We start from the raw sequence: 22,966 nt of genomic DNA, 5'->3' as shown, positions 1-22,966 counted from the left end.
GTCTTTTTTTAACAATTACTTTCAAAGGAAGATTAAGCAGTAAGCATGTCTAGTGCAGTACCTGCCCATATATCACACGTACGGTAACATGCTAAGTTACATGACAGCTCATATCTCTATATTTTTATCGCATCTATTGCAATGGAATATACATTAGTGAGACAAATGTATACATGTTAATTAATTATGCAAAGCTCTTGACATCGGTCATACCTCAACACAATGAGCTGCACAACTTTAGTACATTCTGTGATGGAAACAGATGTATGGTGTTTTTAAAGTCCTTTTTGTTTGCAGTGTTTTAAAGCGTACAGTAATATGCACATCCTTATACCTTTTGTTATTCTAGAATCTTTAGTTGTATCTCCTCTTCCTGAACTAAAGACTACTAAAATTTCAGTCTTTGCTCATTTTGAAGCCTTTCCATACTTCTAACCAATTTTGCAGCTTCTCTCAAACACCTTGCATTTATACTAATCCTAATGGACACATGCTTTAATTCCCAAGCTTTATGGCCTCTTAAGCAATATTGGTGATCAAGGGTGAATGGAATGTCCTCCAGTTATCTTTTAATAGATAGTGGCTACAAACCAAGGCCTGGTAAGTATCTGAATTGAAGAGGTGTTAAGGATAAATTGGCTTAGTTAGGAATGCAGAGGATTATCTTTCACTAAAATTCAAAAGAAAACAAAAGAAACTTTTTTTGAGCCCCAGAACATCAGGTAGGTCCAGGAAGGATAAATGTTAATGATATTGCTACATTTTACTTTAATGGAATCAGGCAATGTGGGATCAAAGTTAAAAAGTTCCCACAATTGTAGTTTAACCCCAGTCAGCAACCAAACACCACACAGCTGCTCGCTCACCCTGCCTCCCCCTGGTGGGATGTGGGAGAGAATCGGAAGAGCAAAAGTAAGAAAACTCGTGGGTTGAGATAAGAACCATTTAATAATTCAAATTAATAATAATAATAGTAATAAGAATAACAACAACAACAATAGATTGTAATGTAAAGGAAAACAAAAGAGAGAGAGAGTGGAACAAAACCCAGGAAAAACAAGCGATGCAAGCACTAACCACCCACCGACTGATGCCCTGCCAGTCCCCAAGCAGCGGTCACTGCCCCCCAGGCCAACTCCCCCCCGGCTTTTCTACTGAGCTTGACGTCATATGGTATGGAATATCTCTTTGCCAGTTTAGGTCAGCTGTCCTGACCATGCTCCCTCCCAGCTTCTTGTGCACCTCCTTGCTTGCAGAGCATGGGGAGCTGAAAACTCCATGACTCGGTATAAACGCTGCTTAGCAGCAACTAAAACATCAGTGTGTTGTCACATTATCTCATGCTATATCCAAAACACAGCGCTATACCAGCTACTAGGAAGAAAATTAATTTTATCCCAACTGAAACCAGGACAACAAAATGATATACAAATCACTTAGAGGTGATTTAGAACCATTTTTTCATTTGTTTATTTTCCAAGTATTATGAAAAAAAGACAACTTCACATCGATAAATGCCTGGATGCATGGAAACAAGCAACTGAGGGAAGATACTGAGGAAAACAGTACTTGCTTTCTAAATCCTTAATGGGGTTTGAACATTTTAGTTGAAAACGATGTGGGATAAAGGCACCACAACTCTTTTCAGGGTGAGAAACGAGAAACACAACTTCTGTACCCACCAAATATGTCAAGTTCCACCAACTCTTTTTTACTAAAACTTTGTGCACGAATAAACCCCCTCGGGACTAACAGCAAGGGAAGAGATGCCTCTCCTTCAGCGGGAAACGGACAGAGATGGCCTCACTCCCGCCACCTCCCCCGCCCCGTTCACGCCGAGGGCGGGCCGGCGGCCGCGGCGCCAGGGCTCCCCCCGCGGGGCCTCCCTCCCCCTCGGTGCCCGCCCCTCCCCGCCGCCCCTCCCTCCCCGCGTTTGGCGTGGGCAGCCTTCACGACACCGAAGAGGCCGTAACAAACTTCGCGGGTTTCGGTGGTGGCTGCTGTGGGGCCTCGGCGGACCTGCGCCTTGCGGGGCACGCGGGAGCTGGAGGCAGCGCGTGCGTTGGCGAGCCCAGCGGAGGCTGGAGAGGGCGCGGAACTGGGCGCTTCACAGGCAGCCGGTGTTAATTCTGCGGGTCCTGCCCTCCCTCCTTTCAGTCCTTGTCTGCCCGTCTGCGGTGCCGGGTCTTGCAGCAGCTGGGATTACTTCCCTGACTTACCCGAGTGCTCCTCTGCAGGCAGAGCCCCAGTGCTGCCTGCGGCCCCGCCGGGAACAGGCCTCTTCCTTGAAGTGCTTCGCACGCGGCTCTTCGGGGTTCAGCGGTGTGGGCCTGTGTGGGCTTTTTGTGTTTAGATTTAAAAACACTGGTGTGGTTCACCCAGAACCAGGTGTGATATTTGTCAGAGATCCCATCACATCCGTTGTTAATCTCGAACCCTTTAAACCCCACGTCGGGCATCAAAAGAGACTGCTGCGGTCACGCATCTGAAACATGAGCTGCTATGGAGAAAATCAACTCCATCCCAGCCAAAACCAGTACATTGCCATCGTAAGGAAAGTTTAAAATTACGATTTTAAATTATACTTTTATCTTGATTTGATATTCAACTTAGAAAATCTGTGTCAGAAAACGAGGACAATACAATAACCACCTTTTATGCCATTTCAGGAATAAATGCACAGTGATGCACTGATGTCTCTTTTTAAAGCGCCTGCTGGTCTTACGTCAGTGTAAAGGTGAGATTCCTTATTATCTATGTAAGAGGTATTCTACCTGTTGTCCAGCTTCATGGACAAGAGGCAAGAGAAGGTAAAGAGATACTTGTTTCTACTCCCACTCAGTCCTGAGTTGCTTCAATCACTGCAGAGATTTGTAGCATTATTTTGGGAAGTTTGTGGTCCTGTTGAAGTTCCAGGACCTTGAAGGCACTGACTGACAGGCAGCAAAACTTATCCTTTACCAGCAGAACCTTCCTTTTCTGCTTCAAAAAGAGCTGAGCCAGGCTAAATGCAGGTGGACAGAAGACATTTTCTAGGGATCACAATGTGGCAAAGGTTGAAACACTGACTTTAAACTGTTCCACAGCTGAATCATTTATATTAAATCTAAAAATCTTTTTCCTGGAATTCTATTTCCTTTTCGCATTTTTAAAAACTCAATTACTGCCTCAGTCATGCCTCAAGTAAGAGGTATACCTTTACTCCTTAGTTGGTGGTTGTACCCTCTAATGTGTTTTATTCAACTTAACCTGCTCCCAGCATATGCATCATCTGTCCAGATCTAGCCTCATGTTGCCAGTCTGAGACATTTTTCATTTTCCTGTCTGAACTTGTCTAGCTTTGAACTATCGGTCTCCTCCTCACTAGTACTTGAGACTTCACCTTATGTCCTATTATCTGTAAATTTTCTTGGTGTGATATTTATATCCCTTCCATTCCTTTTAAACATATTTAAGTACCAGTAATAACAGGAATTCTGGAGTTGAAAAGAGCACCTGGTTCTATTTGTCTGGTCTGCTGCTGTCTTATGCAACCACATCTTCGTTTCAGCCATTTTATGTACCAAGTTCCCTACTTCAGAATGTCTTTCTTGCTCTTCTGGGATTGTGGTTCTCTGATGTGTAGAAACTTTCTGCTAATTTCCAGCCTAAATCTACTCACGGACCACTAAGAACAATTTGTTTGTATACTTATCTTTTAAGTCCTTTCTTTGCTGTTATTGACATCTTATCCCCTAATATTTAGGGAGGACTATACCCTTATCAACTTGCATTTTGCTAATTGAAAAGTCAAGTTTTTCTAGTTTCCTGTAAACATTCCTACTTTAGAGTGAAAATGCCTTCCTCCTCAAAGACTGACCTGGTTCTTCTGGTTTTGAGTTCCTTCAGTAACAGTTTACTGAAACAATACAATGCACTTATCAAATTTAAGAGGGAAAAAACTTAGTACATGAAGGCTTTGTTTAGGAATACGAAAGATCTGTTTGAGGCATCCAGAAAAGAGTAAAAACAGCCTTTAATTTAATAATATGAAGTGTGTGATTTTTTTTTTTACTCATATTAGGAATAGCTTATTCATTTTTAGCCATCAAATGAAAAGTAATCTACACATATACTCATTTCACAACAGAAGATAAACATTTATTCCTCTCTGCTTTTTCTTCCTTTAATTTAATTAGCTCCTGTATCCTCTGCATTAACTTGGAAAATTATTTTGTAGACATCGGGAAAATTTAAAGAAATAATTTGTATTGTCAGCATTGAAAAGAGGCTTTTTAATCTTTCCAGTGCTGCAACTTAGAAGAAAAGTAATAAAGCTTCTGAAGCTGGGGCGGGGCCGGGGGAAGGGGAGAGAAAGTTGCTGATCCCAAGAGCGACACTCTTTGGCCACGTTTTTCCAGATTCAAACCATTAATCTCTTTCAGTCAGGAGAAGATATAGTAACAGCAGAAACAGCAATTGCACATGGAACAGATCTGGCAGATGTTCTAGAGAGCATTATTTAAGATTCAGAACACTTCAGAGGTTTGGAAAGGTTTGGCAAAGCAAATTCGTAGAATTTAAATGTAACAGAAGAGATTTCTTTAAGGCAGTCAAGGTTATATATCTAAAAAAATGGTATCTTTCAAAGGATTAAGAGTCTGCTTCTTCTCCTTTAAAAGAAATATTCAAGTTCTCATTGGTACAAATCCACAAAAAGACTTTTTTTGTTAGATCCCAATCTTTGATCCTTCTTCCAGAACCTTGCATTCCTAGCTCCTGGCACAAGCAACCTAGTCTCTTAGAAAACTTCATCCTCCTTATCTTCCTTACTTCTTTTATTCTGAAGTTGGGCTTAATACCACAGGAACTTCTTTAATTTCAATACCTCACTAGACAGCTGATCAGAACTGAGGAAGAACCTCAAAGGGAAACTTAAGCATCCTGTAGTAATTGTTTGGCAAGTTATCCTTTCTATAGCAAACCACCACATACTGGTTATCTAAATACAGAAATAAAATTCTTGAGGTAAGTGTTGTATTAAGAAAGTTTTTAAGATAAATGCCCAGATACTTCTGAGGTCTGTGAAACCCCTACCAGCATCTGAGTTTCTTACATTTTGTTTTAAAAGGTTTCTGTTACATATTATCTGAAGCCTGTTTGAGACAACTCATTATTAGTGTCCAGTATTGGATGCTTCCTGTTGTCTTCAAAAATAGATTATTTTCCTTGTAATGGTTACCTCATTTGAGGTTACTTGAAAGTTTGTAAAAAACAGTGGTTTACAAGCGTAAAAATCCCCAGACTCCTTGCATAAGTCCAAGTCAAGAGTTTAACCCATTCCTTTCTAAACATAATGTGGAAAACTGAAGCCTGGGCAGTGAATTTCATATACCATAGAGTCCCAGGTACCCACATTTCTTACATATATGGGACAGGAAAACTTTGCCTTACTGCACTAGTTTTCACAAATTTGGGGGGGTTTGTTGTTGTATTGCTGACTCCTTTTTTTTTCTGTAGTATTTCAGAATTAAATTAATGTTTGTTAATGTAAAATTTAAAAAATAATTTATCTGGATCGAATAATTAATTTTCAGCTTAATCTTTTTTCTTAACAAGTAGAATTGACCCCCAACTCACAGAAAACATACTTTTCAGACTAATACAGGTCAACTGTTTTGGAATAGATGCTTGCCCTGCAAATGGAAGAAAAGATAGATAGGAGTGAAAAGAGTGATAAAGTAAAGAGAGAGAAACAGGAGGGGTGTAACAGCTGTAAAGTATTCCTTGGTGTTGTCCTTTGAAATGCATACAGTCCAGGATCAGTTAAGGCACAACTGTCTTTTTGTGAACTGACTCTAAATTTTCCTGCAAACTAGAGCACCAAAATTTTATTAATTTAAAACATTAGTTGCTTCTACCACTAAAATAATTTCCATTAAGTTCGTAAGTCTGAAAAGTTGTTCACACTTGGTTTGGCTGAAGAAACAGCTGGTTTTTATGGACTTTGCTGAACTTCCTGTAAGAGGACAAATGACTTACAATAGAGGAAAACAAGCGATCTGTAAGAATTTAAAATAAACACTACAAGCATGGAGCATAGCTTAAACTAGTATTTCTGTTATATTCAACACAGTCTTGAAACTCCCTTCTCCTCAGATCTAGGCTGGATACTAAATAATCTATGATCAAATATTTTGAATTAGATGTACATATAAAAAATTGGTTGCTGAAGTTGATCAGCTGTTCTCGTTTGCATTGTCTTAGGACCATCTGTCACAGTGTTAAATTACTGTAGTGGAGTTGTCCCCAAAATAAGCTATAGTTTTGGTTTTTTTAATTAAGTGTAGGAGTTTTATATAGATAAACATTGTAATTTCCGAACTGTATCTTCAGAATATCACTGCATACTATTGTCGTGGCGGTTTGGAATAGAAGATCCATAAAGGTGGCTTATAACTATTAAGCTTTGAAGTGCACTGGGACGAAAAGATGCTAAGGCAATATTCATACACTGTTATTATACAGTGTGTTTCTTACAGCTCAACTTAATTCTTTGTTGAAATTCTCTGATGGTCAAAATTCTGCCAGGATATTTTATAAATATTACACTAAGTTAAAGCTTCAGGAATATTTTTGTACAATATGGATTAATCATTCTTCACTGTACACTTTCTCAGTGGGACAAATATTTAGCTTACATAGAAAACTGTAAACAATAGTTGGTCACATTTTGAATACTATGCTAGAGTTTAAATGAACTCTACTAAATAGCTTGTTTCTATTACAGACTTTTCTCCTTTATGGCTGTTATTTAAACGACAACATTTTAGGAGAATATTTGCATTTCTAGACAAACATTTCCCTTTGATCTGCTTTCTCAAATAATTTATCAATTTTTTTAACATAAAAATATATCATATTCTTGATAGGAAAGGATTTTCCTGTACTCGATAATCATTGGTTTAGACTGCTTGTATCTTTTCCATCCTTGTACTTGCCTTTCTCTAATCCCTTTGGTTTCTTCATTCTTGTACATCTTCTGCAATTGCTTATTTTCTTCATCTCGTATTCTTCTTTATCCCCTAAATTCATCTTCATGATTCTTATGCTAGAATGCCTTGTGAACAGTTTCAATGTTCTGGCATTTTTATTATGGAAGCATTTTTGGCACATTTTTCTAGCCATCCTTGTTCTTATTTATTGTGATTTGCAGCTTAGAATCTCCATTAATGCCCTTCTCGGGTACTACTGCCTTGAGGCAGAGGAATTGTGGTAAGAGGCACCAAGTGTGTCTTTTGCCTAAAAGAGTCTCTGATGTACAGTGATTTTGACAAGTTAAGATAGGTGAGTCCCCAAGACATGGCAATGTCAGAACTACTTTCTACCAAACAGCTTCACTGCTGGCTCTACTGTGGAGACTGCAGGGCACTACTGAATAATCAGTTGAGTTAAAAGGTTTGTGATATATGACATTCTGTTCTGCGTACATACAGATTGCACCCTTTTTTGACTGGGAAGAGAAGACGTGAGAAATTGCAAAAGACAAGCCTCTGAAAACGCAGCTCAGAAGTTCCTGGAACTGATTATTGTATGAAACAGACAAGAAGACAATGTCAGATTATAACTCATGAATCTCCTTGGAGTGACTTCCAGCTACAACTTGCTTTGTTGTTGTCTATAAAAGCACTGAGTAAATACAGAGTTCAATATGCACTGATTATCTCAGCAGCTCTGATCTCCTTAAAGATCAAACCTGTAAGGTTACTCAGTTTGTTTCAAGTTCATAGATAGACACTGGAATTTTTTCTAGGAATAACTGCCTTGTTGCTATTCTTAGCTATATTATGATTCCTCACTATGATTTATTGCTGAAAGAAAAAAGAAGACAAAACCCTTCAGTTGTAGAGCTGTGTAATAATACTGTATCACTCACAATTTATTTTTCTTTCAGTTTTAGTTCCACCTCTTGGGTACCTATGGCTAACACTTTTGTTTGTCCGTCATTTATGCTCCCTTGCAGACTGCACAGGAACCAACGTAGACCACTGAAGAGAGCTCAGAATACAACAAAATAAGTCTCTGACTAACCTGCAGAAAATACTCATGAAAAACAGAAAATACTCCTCGAAACAACACAAGCTGGCACTACACAATGCCATAATCTAAAAAATGTAAACTCAATGAGTGATGGTGTAATATTCATACAAATTTTGATGGTAAAGGAGTATGTAATGGTAAAACAGAAAACTAATATTAAATTGTTAAACAATCAGTGATGTACACATCATTTTTCTCGCTCTGCAAACTGATGCTAGTAACAACTAAAATACTTCAGAAGTTTAAGCAATCATGAAGATAGCAAGTATGTTCATAATGATAAAATGCCTCTAAAGATCATGAAAACTACTAAGCATGGAAGTGTAACTTTAGCAAAGTCTACAGAGAAGATGATTATTGCACTGTTGTCCAACCCCTCTGACAATCTGGTATGTATTCAAATTAAGTTAAAACATATTATACAAACTTATTTGATTGTGCTGAAAATAACTTTCCATTACTCTAGGTACATTAAAAAGTATCTACATCATGAAAGAGACTAAAGGGTCCATGGTGTCTCACATGCTGCAGAGAATGGTGAAGCTGTAATTTTTGTGCTGTGAATGTGTATTTCCTTTAGCTATTTGTAAAACAATAGCTTAATTCAGATTTGATTCAGTGATTCCAGCCTTTGGTGCATTTTATAGCACAGTCTGTTCCCCAGCTAGTAGGTGGATTGCAGATGTGCACGTTTTTCTTCTGCTATGTGGGAAAGAAGACTGAAGGAAACACCAGGTATCTACTTTGTTTCCTGGTGCCTATTGATAGGGGCTGATTTGCATTTCAGAACTTCTTGTAAGGCATATGGAGGTTCTTGACTCTTCATTATTCTACCCATTTGGCATGCTCTTGGCTTCACTTCTTTTCTTCATCCTACCCCATATACTACTCGCATGCATTATTTTTGTCTTTCTTTCTGAAAGTAGGCATTTCATTCTGTAACTGAGATAAGTTGATAGGGAATGACAGTCCTTGTTTGTACTGGCATCACCTTCATATTGTAAGATCTTTGGTGCTTGTTGAGTAGCAGGCATACAATCAATATCTGAGGCCTGTACAACAGCAGCAGTTACGTCAGGCATTGCCCTTGAAAGTGTGATTCATGAAAACTGAAGCTAATAACAATTGATAGGAATGAAGAAATAACTGAGTTTTAATATTAGAAGTCTTGTTTTGATACCCAAACCTGCTGAATGTTACTTCTTTTTCTGGAACCAGAGTAGGCATTTTGGTTCAAGCTAAGACTCAAGTGAAACAATAACATTTGTTACAACACATCAGAATCACTAAAATTATGGCTAAATCAAATAAGAAAACCAGTAATATTTATTTTTATATCACTTTTAAAGATTAGCAAATATTAACTTGGCAGAGAACTGTTCATTGCAGCATCTCCTTGATATATCAGTTAATATATCTGAAATCTTGAGCACTTCTGTGGCAAAATCTATTGACTTCAATGTACATCTTTGTAAATAAAATGGGAATACGGCATGAAAAATAAGCTGATACATGATATTCTATCTATTACATAAATGCATGAATTGAGAGAATAGTGATATTTAAATTGTTCAAGTTAGAAAAACCTTTTTCCAATATGAAAATCTATGTACGCTAGGAACAAGCGGCAAAACTTGAACATTGAAATTCACGCCTTACATCTTGTACAAAATACCATTGCTACTACCATAAACAGTTGCTGTGATGCTACATGGAAGGTAATTGCACTATCATTTAGAAAGGTAATCGTTTGATTTCAACAATGAGAACTAGAATCTAAAATGGCTATTTGAAACTACACAAAAGTGTAAGGAACACTACTAAAATATATACCCGTTGCTTTTCTGAACTTTAAGCCTCTCTCCATTCTCTAATTTGTCATTAAACATAGTTTGATGGATAAATTTTACTTATGCATAGACATAGACTAACTTTAATAAGGGTTGTTTAATAAACTCTTCAGCCATTCTGGTATAGAAAGCTTAGTAAAAGTTCGCTTCAGTTCCTTGTCTTCAGATGAAGCTTTCAAAAAAATCAAGTAATACATAAGGTACAAACTCCCATTCCCCAGAGCTGGCATCATGGGATCATCAGGAGAGGACAGGAAGATTATGGGAGAATTACATACGAGTTCTGAATTCCCCTAACTCCAATAACCCTTCCAATCTCGTTAAGTAAGGAACATTTTAGGGGAAAAAAATCGCAATGCGTTGTGTCTTAAGCTGTGGCTTGATTAAATATTTCTTTTGGCAACAGTATTAGCTTAAGTAGCCCACAACTCCCCTGTTGCTCTCTACAGAATGACTGGCTTAGAGAATTAACCCAGTCAAAAATAAGCTGTAACAGCCACAGCAACACTAAGGAGACTAGAATGAACAGGGCGGCAGAATCTGTTAAATTAGTACTTATTAAAGAAACGTTCCTTATACCATGCACAGGTATTAGTTAATTAAGGAGTCCAGTCTCTTTTCAGTTATATTATCCAATTCCATCCCAGAAATCATGATATATGACATGAAAAATTAGATTGGACCAAAGCCAGTAAGAAAAAGAGCAGATGCAAGGAGTCTTGTCATCCTCTACTGAAAGACCTCCATAGAAGGCTAGAGATTATTTCTCTTTGCTCTGCGAATTCCGTGAGTATTTTGATCTCTAATGTTCCCTAGTACAGCATCTACAGCACGAGTTGCCCCATAATAAGGGCACTGATCTGAGACATAAAAGTTTGAAAGACAGAGTTAGAGCTAGGTATCTCTCTTTCAGGCCAAATGCAGTAACCATTAAAATACCATAAAACATTTTGTACTGACTCAATGCTCTAATCCACTGTAGAAAACATAGATAATGGATATTATTTTTAAGACAGCTTAGGTGTTGCTCTTTCTCATATTTTGACTCCCATGAGACTTACACTGCAGCTGTATGCCAAGCTGCTCAGGTGGAAGCAGTTCTGTGTCTAAGCAAAAAAAAACCTGAACTACAGGCATGAAGAGCATTTTCAAGAAGCTGAAAATGTAGGCACTTTGAGGTTTAAGCATGTCAGGGGTAGGATTATACACCTAAAATCTGCTCAACTCAAAAGTGTCAGTCTGTCTTGAACCTGTACCCTACCACAGTACAAGTTATGAACTGGATACTCCAGAATCCAGTTATAAAATTTTGACATGCTTAACATTGCTCCCGATAGCAAATGGTAAATTTTGCTACTGACTTCAACAGGATAGATTGCTTACATTCCACAAGAGGTTGGTTGGTTGGTTTGTTTTTAACTTTTCAGTGGGAGTTTTATTAGAAAGAATAGAGGCTTCACGTTTCTTGTCAATTGTCAGTCTTTGAATTTCCTGTTTTGGTTCATGTAGGCATTAATCACCACATACTGTATTAACATGGTTCTCAGAGCTTTGTAAACAATCTCGCTGGACAGTCATGTAGTGTTAGGAAGTGGCACTTTATATCTACATCAAAGATGAAATGGCTGTAATTGTAAAAGAATAAAACCTAGACAGAAAGGATGGACTTCAAAAAATTAATAGCTTTTGTTTGCTTTTGTTTGTTTTTAGCTTGCTTACAGTGATCCTGACAAAAGAACGTGTAATTTTGTTTCACAGTCTATGACGCAATCAATTTTAGAAGATAATTTTGAAGGAGCAATCTCTTTTAGCTTCTCATTGCCCATTCTTTCCTTTCTCTGGACCCGAACACTATTTCATATTTGCACTTACTGATTAATGTATGTAAGTAGAAAAAGTTATGCAAAACATACATTTATTTAAAGGATAACAGAATAGAAAATCTCACTTGAATTTCCAAATTTAACCATTCTGACATTAAGCATATTTAAGTCCAAATCTTTCTACACAAAGACTTGCAAACTGAAGTTTACCATATCCTAGTGTAAAGGATTCCAAACACAACTAATCACAACTGAACTAAGAATAGGAGTGAAGAACTAGTTAATCTTGCATGATTTAGTACTAATAAACTTGAAATAGAAGAGCAGATTTTTTCCCAAATGGTCCATTTAATAATTTGAAGCACTGATATTTGTAAATAGATTTCTTAAAAATATATATCTCTCTCATTTTAAAACAACAACATTGCAAAGCATAAATAAGTTTGATTTGAAAGGAAAATCATCTTCTCTGCAGAAGTGAACGCAAAAATAGGCCAGCACTTCAGTCACTACTAGAACTGTCTGAACTATCAGAAGATGAACTTTTTTCCTTTCGTCTCTTCTTTTTCTCCTTTTTATGATGTTTTCCTTTCTTAGATTTATTTTTTTTTACCTTTTCTCTTTCTTTTTTGTGTGATTTTTGTTTTTTTGACTTTGGCCCATCCTCTTCAGCTGCACTTGATGAGGAAGATCTAGTAAAAAAAATATATACAGGTTGATACATAATTAAAGAAGGAAAATGCCACAAGAATAATGTATTTATATAAAGTCACAAATAGAATTTGGGGTAAAGTTCGTACAGTAGCATTCACTGGAAAGCTTATGATATCTCAGTCTGCATGTTCAACTGAACGACTTTTCTAATTAAGACTATTGTACCAGAAAAGCAGTATGTTTATTATACAGATTAATTAACACTGGAATAGTCAAGCTGTGTGTTTTTCAGCCTTCAATAAGAAAAAGATTAAGAGTACAGACTGACAGAAAACTGAAAGTATGACAGTAAGATAGAGCTTCCAGCTTTTAAAATACCCCATGACCAATAACAATGCTACAGTAATGTCTTCAGACAAATCTTATATTTCTCTCATGCGAAAATCTAAGAGAAACAAATGTATGACAAATTTGGATGCTCTTGCAGCTGGTAATACTGGTCTCTAACCAGCAGTGATGAGTGATTACATACATACAAGAATTAAGATGACAATAAAAGAAAAATCACAATTATTATACTCAAGAGGTCAGTTTTGTGCTATTGTTTACATGATTAACTATTAATTACTTACATGTAAAGACTACAGCCAGCAGGCTGACTCTTTTCTAGTGTCTTCATAAGTGTAAGTTAGAGCTACACTATCTAAATAAGGAAGGGGAAAAATGCCAATACAACCAGTGTTAAATCCTGTTTCTTTATTTCTGAAAAACATCTTACTGTGGCCTCCAAATACATTATACATTTCCTAGCTCTCAGTGCAGTTCCTGGGATATTGTCTCAACAGTCCTAATAACTAACCAGTCTACAGTCTCATCTAAAAAAAAAAAAAAATCCGTCAGCAGGCCAAAACTCAGATTCACAATAAATTTGAGTATTACGACATTTTTCTTTAGGACTGGAGTAACACTTTTTTTAGGCTTCTACAATAACAAGAACATTAAAACTCAACACATGCTAAGTAAAACTACAGAAGTTTTCCTTTTGATAGTTACAAGTTACTCAGAGTGTGTGTGTATGCGCGCGCGTGTGTATATGTCTACACATGCATGTGTGCACGCAGGGAATCTTAGGGTCTCTGAACTGCAGAGAGGCTTCTCCATGCGAGCTAAGCTGGGGACCAACTCCATAATCCCCTTGACTCCTTGGTCTTTTCCCACCACATCTTGCCTAGTGTTGGATAGTCAGAGAGAGTATTGCTTTCTCAGACCTGCGGACCTCCAGCTTGCTAGAGCTTTCTAGACTTCCACGGTCCTAACTCCACAGCAGAACGCCTATGGCTTTACCATTACTCAAAGAACAAACAAGTTCTCACTGGAAAACAGGAAGCTTTTCAAACCAAAGATGTACTTGCAAATAAAGTTGCATCAAAAGAAGCAATGTTTTCTGAGAAAAAACCCAAACATCAGAAATATTTCTGAAGTTCTGTTTTGAAATTAAAATAGGTGTGTGATAGTTACCTTTTCCTTGGTCTCTTTAATTTTGCTTTTTCTTTGCTTTTTCTTTTTTGTTTCTTTTTTTCTTCCTCCTCATTTAAATCTATGGATAAAAAGTTAACAGTTTACAAAACACTTGTCTGAGTTAAGAGCAGCATTAGAAGAGTGGCTTCAATAGCAATGTAAAGTTACTACAAAATTCTTGTTAAAAGTTTTTCTTTTCCTTCCCCCAAATTTTGGTCTAGTATAGTAATTTCAGAAATATTTTCTGGAATAGCAGAACTTTTTATATAACTTACACTCTAATGACTTTGATCTAAGCACTAAGAATGAAGGAAGGGCCATAAAACATAGCAAAAAGTTGTAACTTTTCCTATATGTTTACATCAGCTTTAGGTTTTCATATCCATTCTTCTGTATTTTAAAAGACTTGCCCAAGTCCAAAAACAGGTCGTTTAACTAGAACATATAAAAAAAAGAATATTCCCTTAGGCTTACTTGAACTACTTTCACACATCCTCATTTCACCCTTCACAAATAGCTATGCCATAACTAAGCTAAATTTGCGTTAACTGTCAATATACTGTCTACAAAAACTGGCAGAAGAGTCACCCCTCATCTGGTCATGTTTGTTTCCTGCCCTAACACTGTATAGTATTGCATAGTATCTTCACATTTCACTTACAAGCAATATTTTTATCACACTTTTCTATACCAGTTCAAAAAGTATTTCTGAATTCTCCAAAATGCAAATCCACTACATAAATACACATTACAATGTCAGCTAACAGGAAAATACTGTCTTTAAAATTTAGCCTTAAAACAAATAGCTAATTTTGAGCATTTCATCTTATTTCTATCATATAAATAACTTTCCATAGAGTCTGCATGCTACTCATTTGCTACCACAAATAGAAATTACTGGTCTGCATGTTCTGGAGCGAAATTTGAAAGAATTCAATATGAGTTACAAAAAGAAAAATACTTTTGGACCAATTAAAAACCATGAACAAGAATGTGTGAACAAGCAGTCAGTATTTTTTTTAAGAAAATGGTGCAAAAATGTAAGTGCAAACAGTGCAAAAATCTTGAGAAGATGAGGCCACTTGAAAATGGCAAAATGCTGCCCAGGTTATTGACAGTTAAAGATACATAGCTCCTTACAGTACACATAGCAGCCACAGTTTGAGAAAGAACATACGGATATTACAAGACCAAGTAAACAGCTGTTCCTCCTGCAGATATCCACCTTCAATCAGTTTAGTGCCAAAAAAAACCCTTACATTCAAAAGTACATAGTAAGTGGGAACAAACTCTTCCAAAGAGACTTGTTCCAAGAAAAGTCTGTTGCGGTACCAATTCAGCACTCCTGACAAGCAGACTATCCATTTCTTTTGAAGTGTTCCAGCAAATTACAGGGTTCTATCTATCTCTTCTCCTTCCAAAATAGCATCGTTAGTAGGAACTGAATGTCGTGTCTGGAATGTGAGAGCAACAGAACAAAACATGATGTTTCAAGGGGCAAAGGGGAAGAACATTCATTCATTTAAAACACGTGATGGTGGAACAACGTCTCCTTCTTACTTAGGGGAACAGCCTCTTTGCAGTCCAAACTCAAATGAACTCAAGTATCTGCTAAGTAACCCATCTATTCTCTCTCTGACAAACAGTTGATGCTTAGAACTTCCAAACAGAGAACAGTACGTTTCCAGATACAAATGCTGAAATTCAGTTCATTAGCTGTTTCAGTCAAATCACTATTTAGAAACTGGAAATTCAGCTGTCATATTTGTCATAACTTTAAGAGTTACTATCAACTTTAAGATGTTTAAACTACATGCCATAATCAAAATATTAATTCAGAATATCCATGGCATTTTCTCCTAAGCAGCTTCTTAGTAACAGTCTTGTAAGCTTTTGTATTTAGGAGCCCTTTTTGAGATGTTCCAAATGGATACATTATTCATTTCCTAAGACAGGAGTTAATAATAATAAAAAAAGATGTGGGTGTATCAAATCTCTGAAGTCTGAACACATGAAGTAAAAGACCTACTTCTAAAGCACAGGCTAAAAGAACTAATAGTAGTTATCAAAAAGGAAAAAATGAGAGTTCCAGTACTTCAGAAGACGATTATCCAATTTACTCTTTAAGAAAAAAAAAAAAACCACCTTACTCTTTTTTTCACGCATGGCTTGCAATCTCTGTAGTTCTTCTTCCTCACTGTCTTCACTGCTAGTGCTGCTAACATCTAAAACAATATCTCTTTGAGGATCTACCCGGAGAAAGTTTCGGCATTCAAATGTCAGATGACCAGCTGAACAAAACAAATATTCAGAAAGAAAAATTACAATTTACCAAAAAATACCAGAAACTAAAGAACATCCATTGTAGTATTATTCAGTTTTGACAAGTGAAAAAAGGCTAGGCTGCAATCTGTAAACACGGAGGGAGAAGGCTTACTTTAAAAAAGCCTGAAAGAATTTTGACAGGTTGTGCAATGTTACTCCATTTAATAATGCTTTATGACCTCTGTCTTATTTCTGTTAATTTACAGTTTTTGTCCAACCTTTATTTTCTATTTTTTTAAAGATCTCAGATCCTTCCTGGAGAAATTACCTAAAAGCATGAAGTGAAGTATTTAAAAAAATACAGCAAGTGTGTTGTATTGCTCTTTTGCAATATTGCTCTCGTAAAACAGAAGAATCCTATTCACTTATGAGACATAAACTTTAGCAACTAGTACATCACAGAATCATAGAATAAAATCATTAAGGTTGGAAAAGACCTCTAAGATCATCAAGTCCAACCGTCAACCCAACACCACCATGCCCACTAAACCATGTCCCTAAGCGCCGTATCTGAACGTCTTTTAAATACCTCCAGCGATGGTGACTCAATCACTTCCCTGGGCAGCCCGTTCCAATGCTTCACCACTTTTTCAGTAAAGAAATTTTTCCTAATGTCCAATCTAAACCTCCCTTGGCACAACTTGAGGCCATTTCCTCTCATCCTATCACTTGTTACTTGGGAGAAGAGACCAACACCCACCTCACCACAACCTCCTTCCAGGTAGTTGTAGAGCGCGATGAGGTCTCCCCTCAGCCTCGTCTTCCCCAGACTAAACAGTCCCATTTCCCTCAGCCGCTCCTCATAAGACTTGTGCTCCAGATCCTTCACCAGCTTCGTTGCCCTTCTCTGGACACGCTCCAGCACCTCCATGTCCTTCTTGTAGTGAGGGGCCCAAAACTGAACACAGTATTCGAGGTGCGGCCTCACCAGTGCCGAGTACAGGGGCACGATCACCTCCCTGCTCCTGCTGGCCACGCTATTTCTGATACAGGCCAGGATGCCGTTGGCCCTCTTGGCCACCTGGGCACACCTGCCGGCTTATGTTCAACTGGCTGTCAATCAGCACCCCCAGGTCCTTTTCCTCTGGGCAGCCTTCCAGCCACTCTTCCCCAAGCCTGTAGCGTTGCATGGGGTTGTTGTGGTCAAAGTGCAGGACCCGGCACTTGCCCTTGTTAAACCTCATACAGTTGGCCTCAGCCCATCGATCCAGCCTGTCCAGTTCCCTCTGCAGAGCCTTCCTACCCTTGAGCAGATCAACACTCCCACCCAACTTGGTGTCGTCTGCAAACTTACTGGAAGGAAGCACTCAGTCCCCTCATCCAGATCGTTGATAAAGATATTGAACAAGACTGGCCCCAAAACGGAGCCCTGGGGAACACCACTTGTGACCGGCCGCCAACTGGATTTAACTCCGTTCACCACAACTCTCTGGGCTCGGCCGTCCAGCCAGTTTTTTACCCAGCGAAGAGTGTACTGGTCTAAGCCGTGAGCCGCCAGCTTCTCTAGGAGAATACTGTGGGAGACAGTGTCAAAGGCTTTACTGAAGTCCAGGGAGACCACATCCACAGCCCTTCCCTCATCCACTAGGCGGGTCACCTGCTCATAGAAGGAGATCAGGTTGGTCAAGCAGGACCTGCCTTCCATGAACTCGTGTTGGCTGGGCCTGATCCCCTGGTTGTCCTGCACGTGCCTCATGAGCGCCCTCAAGATGAACCGCTCCATAATGTTCCATGGTACCGATGTAAGGCTGGCAGGCCTATAGTTCCGTGGATCCTCCTTCCGGCCCTTCTTGTAGACGGGCATCACATTGGCAAGCCTCCAGCCGTCCAGGACCTCTCCTGTTAACCAGGTCTGCTGATAAATGATGGAGAGTGGCTCAGCAAGCTCCTCCACCAGCTCCCTCAGAACTCTCAGGTGGATCCCCATCCAGCCCCATAGACTTGTGACTGTCCAGGTGGCGTTGCAGGTCGTTAACTGCTTCCTCTTGGATTATGGGGGGTTTATCCTGCTCTCTGTGCCTGTCTTCCAGCTCAGGGGGCTGAATACCCTGAGGATAACTGGTCTGATTATTAAAGACTGAGGCAAAGAAGGCCTTAAGTACCTCAGCCTTTTCCTTGTCCTCGGTGGCAACGTTCCCCCCTGCATCCAACAGAGGATGGAGATTCTCCTCGGCTCTCTTTTTGTCGTTAATATATTTGTAAAAACATTATTTGTTATCTCTTATGACAGTGGCCAGATTGAGTTCTAGCTGGGCTTTTGTCTTTCTAATTTTCCCTGTGCATGACCTAACAAGATCCCTGTGCTGACTAAGCTACTACTTGACTAGTATTTTTAATTTTCTAAGTTACATCTCAATAATCATGACCAGAGTTAGAAACCTTGTGCTGAATACATCTATTGGAATAATAAAGAGAAATAAAACAAATTGAAGATACAGTTTGGGAGAAACTAAGCTAAAGTCACGGGAGTTCAAGTAGCAACTGAAATAAACTCATCTTTTTCATATCAAAATACCTACATCTTGAAGGCAGAGCTTTTAGGAACATAAATACAGGTTGTGTGATTTGACTACAAGTTTCCTTCTCTTCCAGAAAGCTTCTGATACTTACTGCATGTAGAAATGAAGCACTAAATCTATATTGATTTCCGTGTTCCTTTGGAAGAACAGATACACAAAGCAATTCATTGACAAAATTTGTTGGAGACAAAGTTTAAGTGAAAACATGAAGCAGCTTTTTCTCCCTTCACCCCACATAAAGCTCACAAAAAAAAAAGATTAAATCACTGTTAAAAGTTCAACACAGTTCACTGCAAAACAGTGTCCACTCCTCCATTGTTCTAAAAAGAAGAGTTAATGATTAACAAACTAAAATCTTCACTAAGACCTGTCTCCATTCATCAGGAGATTAGCCACAGACTATGATGGCTTATATGATCAGAGCATAATGCAAAGCATGAGCTAAATGCTAACTATAGAACTTTAAGTGACAAAATTAACTGTTTCTTGAAATATAGAATACACAAAGAAGTATGTTTTCTTAGCGTAGAAGATCATACAGATTTTAAATTATTTTTTCTTTTAAAACAGATTGGACTTAAGTTGAGCTGAAATGCCTGCCTAAGTTTGCAGTGAGACTCAGAAGAAACACAAATGCTAATCTCAGTAGATATCAAAGACCATGCTTTCAACTCAAAGTTTCTCAAGTAATTGCATTGCAAATGTAGTATATATGAATACGATAGCATACTTTTTTCTGTCTCTGAAAAACTCAAAGGTTTTCAAAAGCAGCAATAGGTGTGAGGAGCCAGAGAATGAATAGGAAATAAATAAATAAATAAATTACGGTAATTTAAACTGACAAATGTCTGGGCAGCAAGGGAGAACACTTCTTTTTTATTTTTTCCCCCTCCTCGAAAGGAAGTTCATAAATTGAAGAAAGCATTTTAACTTCACTTTGCTTACTACAGACTTACGGTAGCCACACTTCTTGCATCCTGCTCTGATGTTATCCTTATTTCCACCTGAAAGAGAAAATTTCCTCAATTACTTGTTGCTAAACAGAACTCTCTAGTTTCTTTTAAATCTGGCTTGATAATGTCAATACACAGACAGGAGAGATCACGCCTCAGAGTATTAAGTACACCAAGATCTCTTAAAAAAACTGCAAAACAGTGCATTTCTAAGGTTACTTTTCTGCACAGTAATCTATCAGAACAAATTTGGCTAGTATAAACTGCTACAGATCATTTAGTTTCACATAACTTATTGCCAAATCCTCATTTGATTTATTATGACCTTTCCATTATACTTTTAATAATTATTCCACTTCTCTGAAAACTTATGCATTTGTTTAGTTACAGTATGAACACAGTAATAGCTATCTGACATTCTAGTGATCCATAACTGCGCACTACAAGTGTACTTATAAATTCTAGCAGTGCATGGATGTCGACAGACATTACTTCAGAAACTCTGAAGTAATTTATATTTTAATTACAAGAACTGTCTTAAAAAGGCAATTAAAAAAAAAAAGTGATAAACAATCACTCCTGAAAAGTGACAAAAGACAGATAGAAGCAATTAAAAAAAAAAACAAACCCTAAACAAATTGTTAAATGATTCTGAATCCAGGCAACAAATACAAAGAATTAATAGGTGCAAGAAAGCAAATGTGCAATAAAGTGAAGAAAGTAACAGAAAAGTCCGTAGATGCAGGAAGGAGAACCAGAATAGTGCAAATTTTAGGTACAGAAAGTGTGTGATTTTCCCATCTGAACCTACAGTTAAGTTAAATAGACATAGTAGGACATGACTCAGAAGAAGAGAAACCCCAGAGACCCGCCCCGCAAAAATAGATCAGTCTTATTTTTAATCATCTGAGCCTATTCATAATAAAAGTCACAACTGAATTTCCAAAATCAAAGGGTGCCCTTCTATATTCCAACTGAATAGAGTATGAAAAAACCAGCAAGTTAAACAGTTTTCTCAATAACTAGGTCATTTATTTGTATAAATAATTAAGCAAACAAGAAGAAATCCATGACAGAAATTAGAGAACCAGAAAGGGGATATATTGGCTCCATGAATTTAAACTTTGATTTACTGAGACAAGCACTGCCTTTTGAAAATTCTACTCAAAATAACAGAGAAACCTTCAAACCCCAGGTTGAAAAACCAGCTTGGAAACTTGGACAACTCACTGGTCTACACCCTGAAGAGTACTGGAAAGCTAAGCCATAAAGATACATACATTCCATTATGACATGTCGTTTTCTGCGGATCCCAAAACCTTAGTATTACATATCCCCTTCAAGGTCTATAAACTCAGCAGTGTTCAGATGCCTGTTTTACGACTACCTTTTGAGAGAAACCCATGAGAGGTAAGGAGGTAGAGAACATGGAGGAAAGTGTCAAGAAGCAAGGAACAAAAGTATACCTGTATCTTGCAATGTCATGTCAAAGAAATATTCAAAACAGCATCTGCTTGTTCACTACACCTTGGAACTAGAAAGCAAGATCACCCAAGCTACCTACTTTGTCTTAGCTTTCTGAAATACTCAGTAAAGTTCAGTCCTACCATGTAACTGACCTGTATGTAAAGAAAGATTTGGTATTCCATGCGAGGGAGGTCAGTACAGTCATGCATACGCTACATAATCTCCCATAATATGTGCAGGTGCCATTTGTCAGGATTTCCAATAGAAACATCCAGCAGATGACAAAACTAGTGTCACCAAATACTCCCACCAAATTCCTAAGACTGAAATTTTGTTATTATTTTTGGCTTTAAATAATAATGTTAGAAGCAGGGTTTTAGACTAGGTGAAGTTTTAGATGATTAAAAGCAACAAATTACTAGAAGTTTCCTTTTCTCACTCTCTTCTTCCCAGGTGTTAATTCTCATGAAAATTAACAACCGATACAGCAGCAACCATCACTAAGGACCTCGTTCATTCAGTGGAGCACAAGGTTGCAAAAAAAGCTTTGGAAACTTTGAACACAAACAGGAGATGTCTTCCTCAAGAACCCCTTTTAGAATGGGAAGAAGCTTATTAAAGTCTTCTCTTTTCCTAAGAAAAGAAGCTTAGCAAAGCTCAGGTTCGTTCAGCTGTTCTCCAAGCAAACACTCCTCATGGCTCAGGATCACGAAAAAATTAGGAAGCGACGGCTAGATGTTTGGCTAACATAGATCTAAATACCCTGCAAATAGCACAAGCCTTTCTGCCTGTCCTGTCTCACCATCATTCTCAACGGGTCTATTTCAACAATAATCTAGTGGGACACAAAGGTTAATCCAGAACAAAAGACGAGAAGAAAAACCAAGTCTGACAACAACCATTCTTTGGATCCAACTTTAAAGAAGGTGGCTTATACTAATAGCTGATTTGAACGTAGCAGTCGGTCATCACTCATCCACAACGCTGGGGAGAGGCCCCGCAGGCCTAGAAGGACGCGACTGCATGGCTGCGCTCATCAACGGCTGGCCTGACCCTCGCCCAGCCACCTCCCTCCCGCCGCCCCAACGCCAGCTGGTTTAGAAAGCCGGCTGTGCAGACATTTCCCACCGGCAGCGCCTGCGGCCTTGGGGAGACGCGCCACCCTGCCGCCCTCCCCGCCTTACGCTTCCCTGCGCGGTCGCGCGCCCTTCCCGCGTAATTTTCCATCAACCCGCCGCTTACTTCCCCTTCCCAGCATGCCGGCCCTGGGGCCAGCCGGCTATTGCCCCTTCTCTGCCCGCAGACCCGGCTGGGAGCCCCTTACCCGGCAGAGCCATGGCGCCTCCCGCCGCCGTCCTCGCCGGCCCGGCCCGGGCCTGCAGCGGCGCCTCTCCCCGCCGGAAGGCTTTGCCCGCCGCACTCTCGGACCGTGCCACTCACAGGGAGGACGGGGGACCTCAGAACAGGGCGGGAGCCACGGGGAGGTGGCTGGAGAAGCCTCTGGTTCTTTATGAAAGGACTTCCTTCCACAGAGACTCCCGCAGAGACTCCGACCGGGGGACTCATCCTTCGTCCTTCCTCCTGGCTTGGGCAACCTCCTCCCTAATTCCCTGGGCTGCATAGAGGCGCCCAAGATGGCGGGAGGTTCGGGGTGGTAGGAAGCGTTAGAGGCGAAGCGTAGCCGAGTGTCGAGCGCGGGCGGTTGGTCACCTGCCGGGACGCTCCTCTCCCGACCATGAGCAACATCTACATCCAGGAGCCCCCCACCAACGGGAAGG

General features: G+C 39.0%; 2 protein-coding genes across 4 annotated transcripts in view; one reads left to right on the top strand and one right to left on the bottom strand.

Annotated features, from left to right (window-relative positions):
* Window positions 1-1,987: 1,987 nt before the first annotated feature.
* SREK1IP1 (SREK1 interacting protein 1) lies at window positions 1,988-22,753 on the bottom strand. 3 transcript variants are annotated; one of them, XM_075136184.1, is made up of 6 exons: window positions 22,513-22,753; window positions 19,725-19,772; window positions 16,075-16,215; window positions 13,925-14,003; window positions 12,366-12,444; window positions 1,988-2,485 (listed from the first exon to the last, which is right to left on the bottom strand). In XM_075136184.1, the coding sequence occupies exons 1-6, from the start codon at window positions 22,523-22,525 to the stop codon at window positions 2,459-2,461; spliced, it is 387 nt and encodes a 128-aa protein (XP_074992285.1). In that variant the 5' UTR covers window positions 22,526-22,753; the 3' UTR covers window positions 1,988-2,458. The 3 variants fall into 3 exon arrangements, with proteins under 3 accessions (XP_074992285.1, XP_074992284.1, XP_074992287.1); XM_075136183.1 differs by lacking the exon at window positions 1,988-2,485 and adding an exon at window positions 4,119-9,131; XM_075136186.1 differs by lacking the exon at window positions 1,988-2,485 and adding an exon at window positions 9,165-9,194.
* Window positions 22,685-22,966, top strand: part of CWC27 (CWC27 spliceosome associated cyclophilin) — a 121,268-nt gene continuing 120,986 nt past the window's right edge. Inside the window, exon 1 of the mRNA XM_075136181.1 lies at window positions 22,685-22,965. Within this exon, the coding sequence (XP_074992282.1) occupies window positions 22,924-22,965 (42 nt within the window). The 5' untranslated portion in view covers window positions 22,685-22,923. The remainder of the gene's footprint in view (window position 22,966) is intronic.

The sequence above is a fragment of the Calonectris borealis genome, chromosome Z, assembly GCF_964195595.1.
Source record: "Calonectris borealis chromosome Z, bCalBor7.hap1.2, whole genome shotgun sequence".
Lineage (NCBI taxonomy): Eukaryota > Metazoa > Chordata > Aves > Procellariiformes > Procellariidae > Calonectris > Calonectris borealis.
Note: the sequence above shows the minus strand (reverse complement) of the source record. Positions and strands in the feature narration are given on the sequence as shown.

Coding starts and splice junctions, on each gene's coding strand:
- SREK1IP1 (XM_075136183.1), bottom strand. Junction 16,216..19,724: donor ATGCAAGAAGTGTGGCTACC/GTAAGTCTGTAG, acceptor TGTTTTGTTCAG/CTGGTCATCTGACATTTGAA. Junction 9,132..12,365: donor ACAAAAAAGAAAGAGAAAAG/GTAAAAAAAAAT, acceptor GCTGTTGTACAG/GCCTCAGATATTGATTGTAT.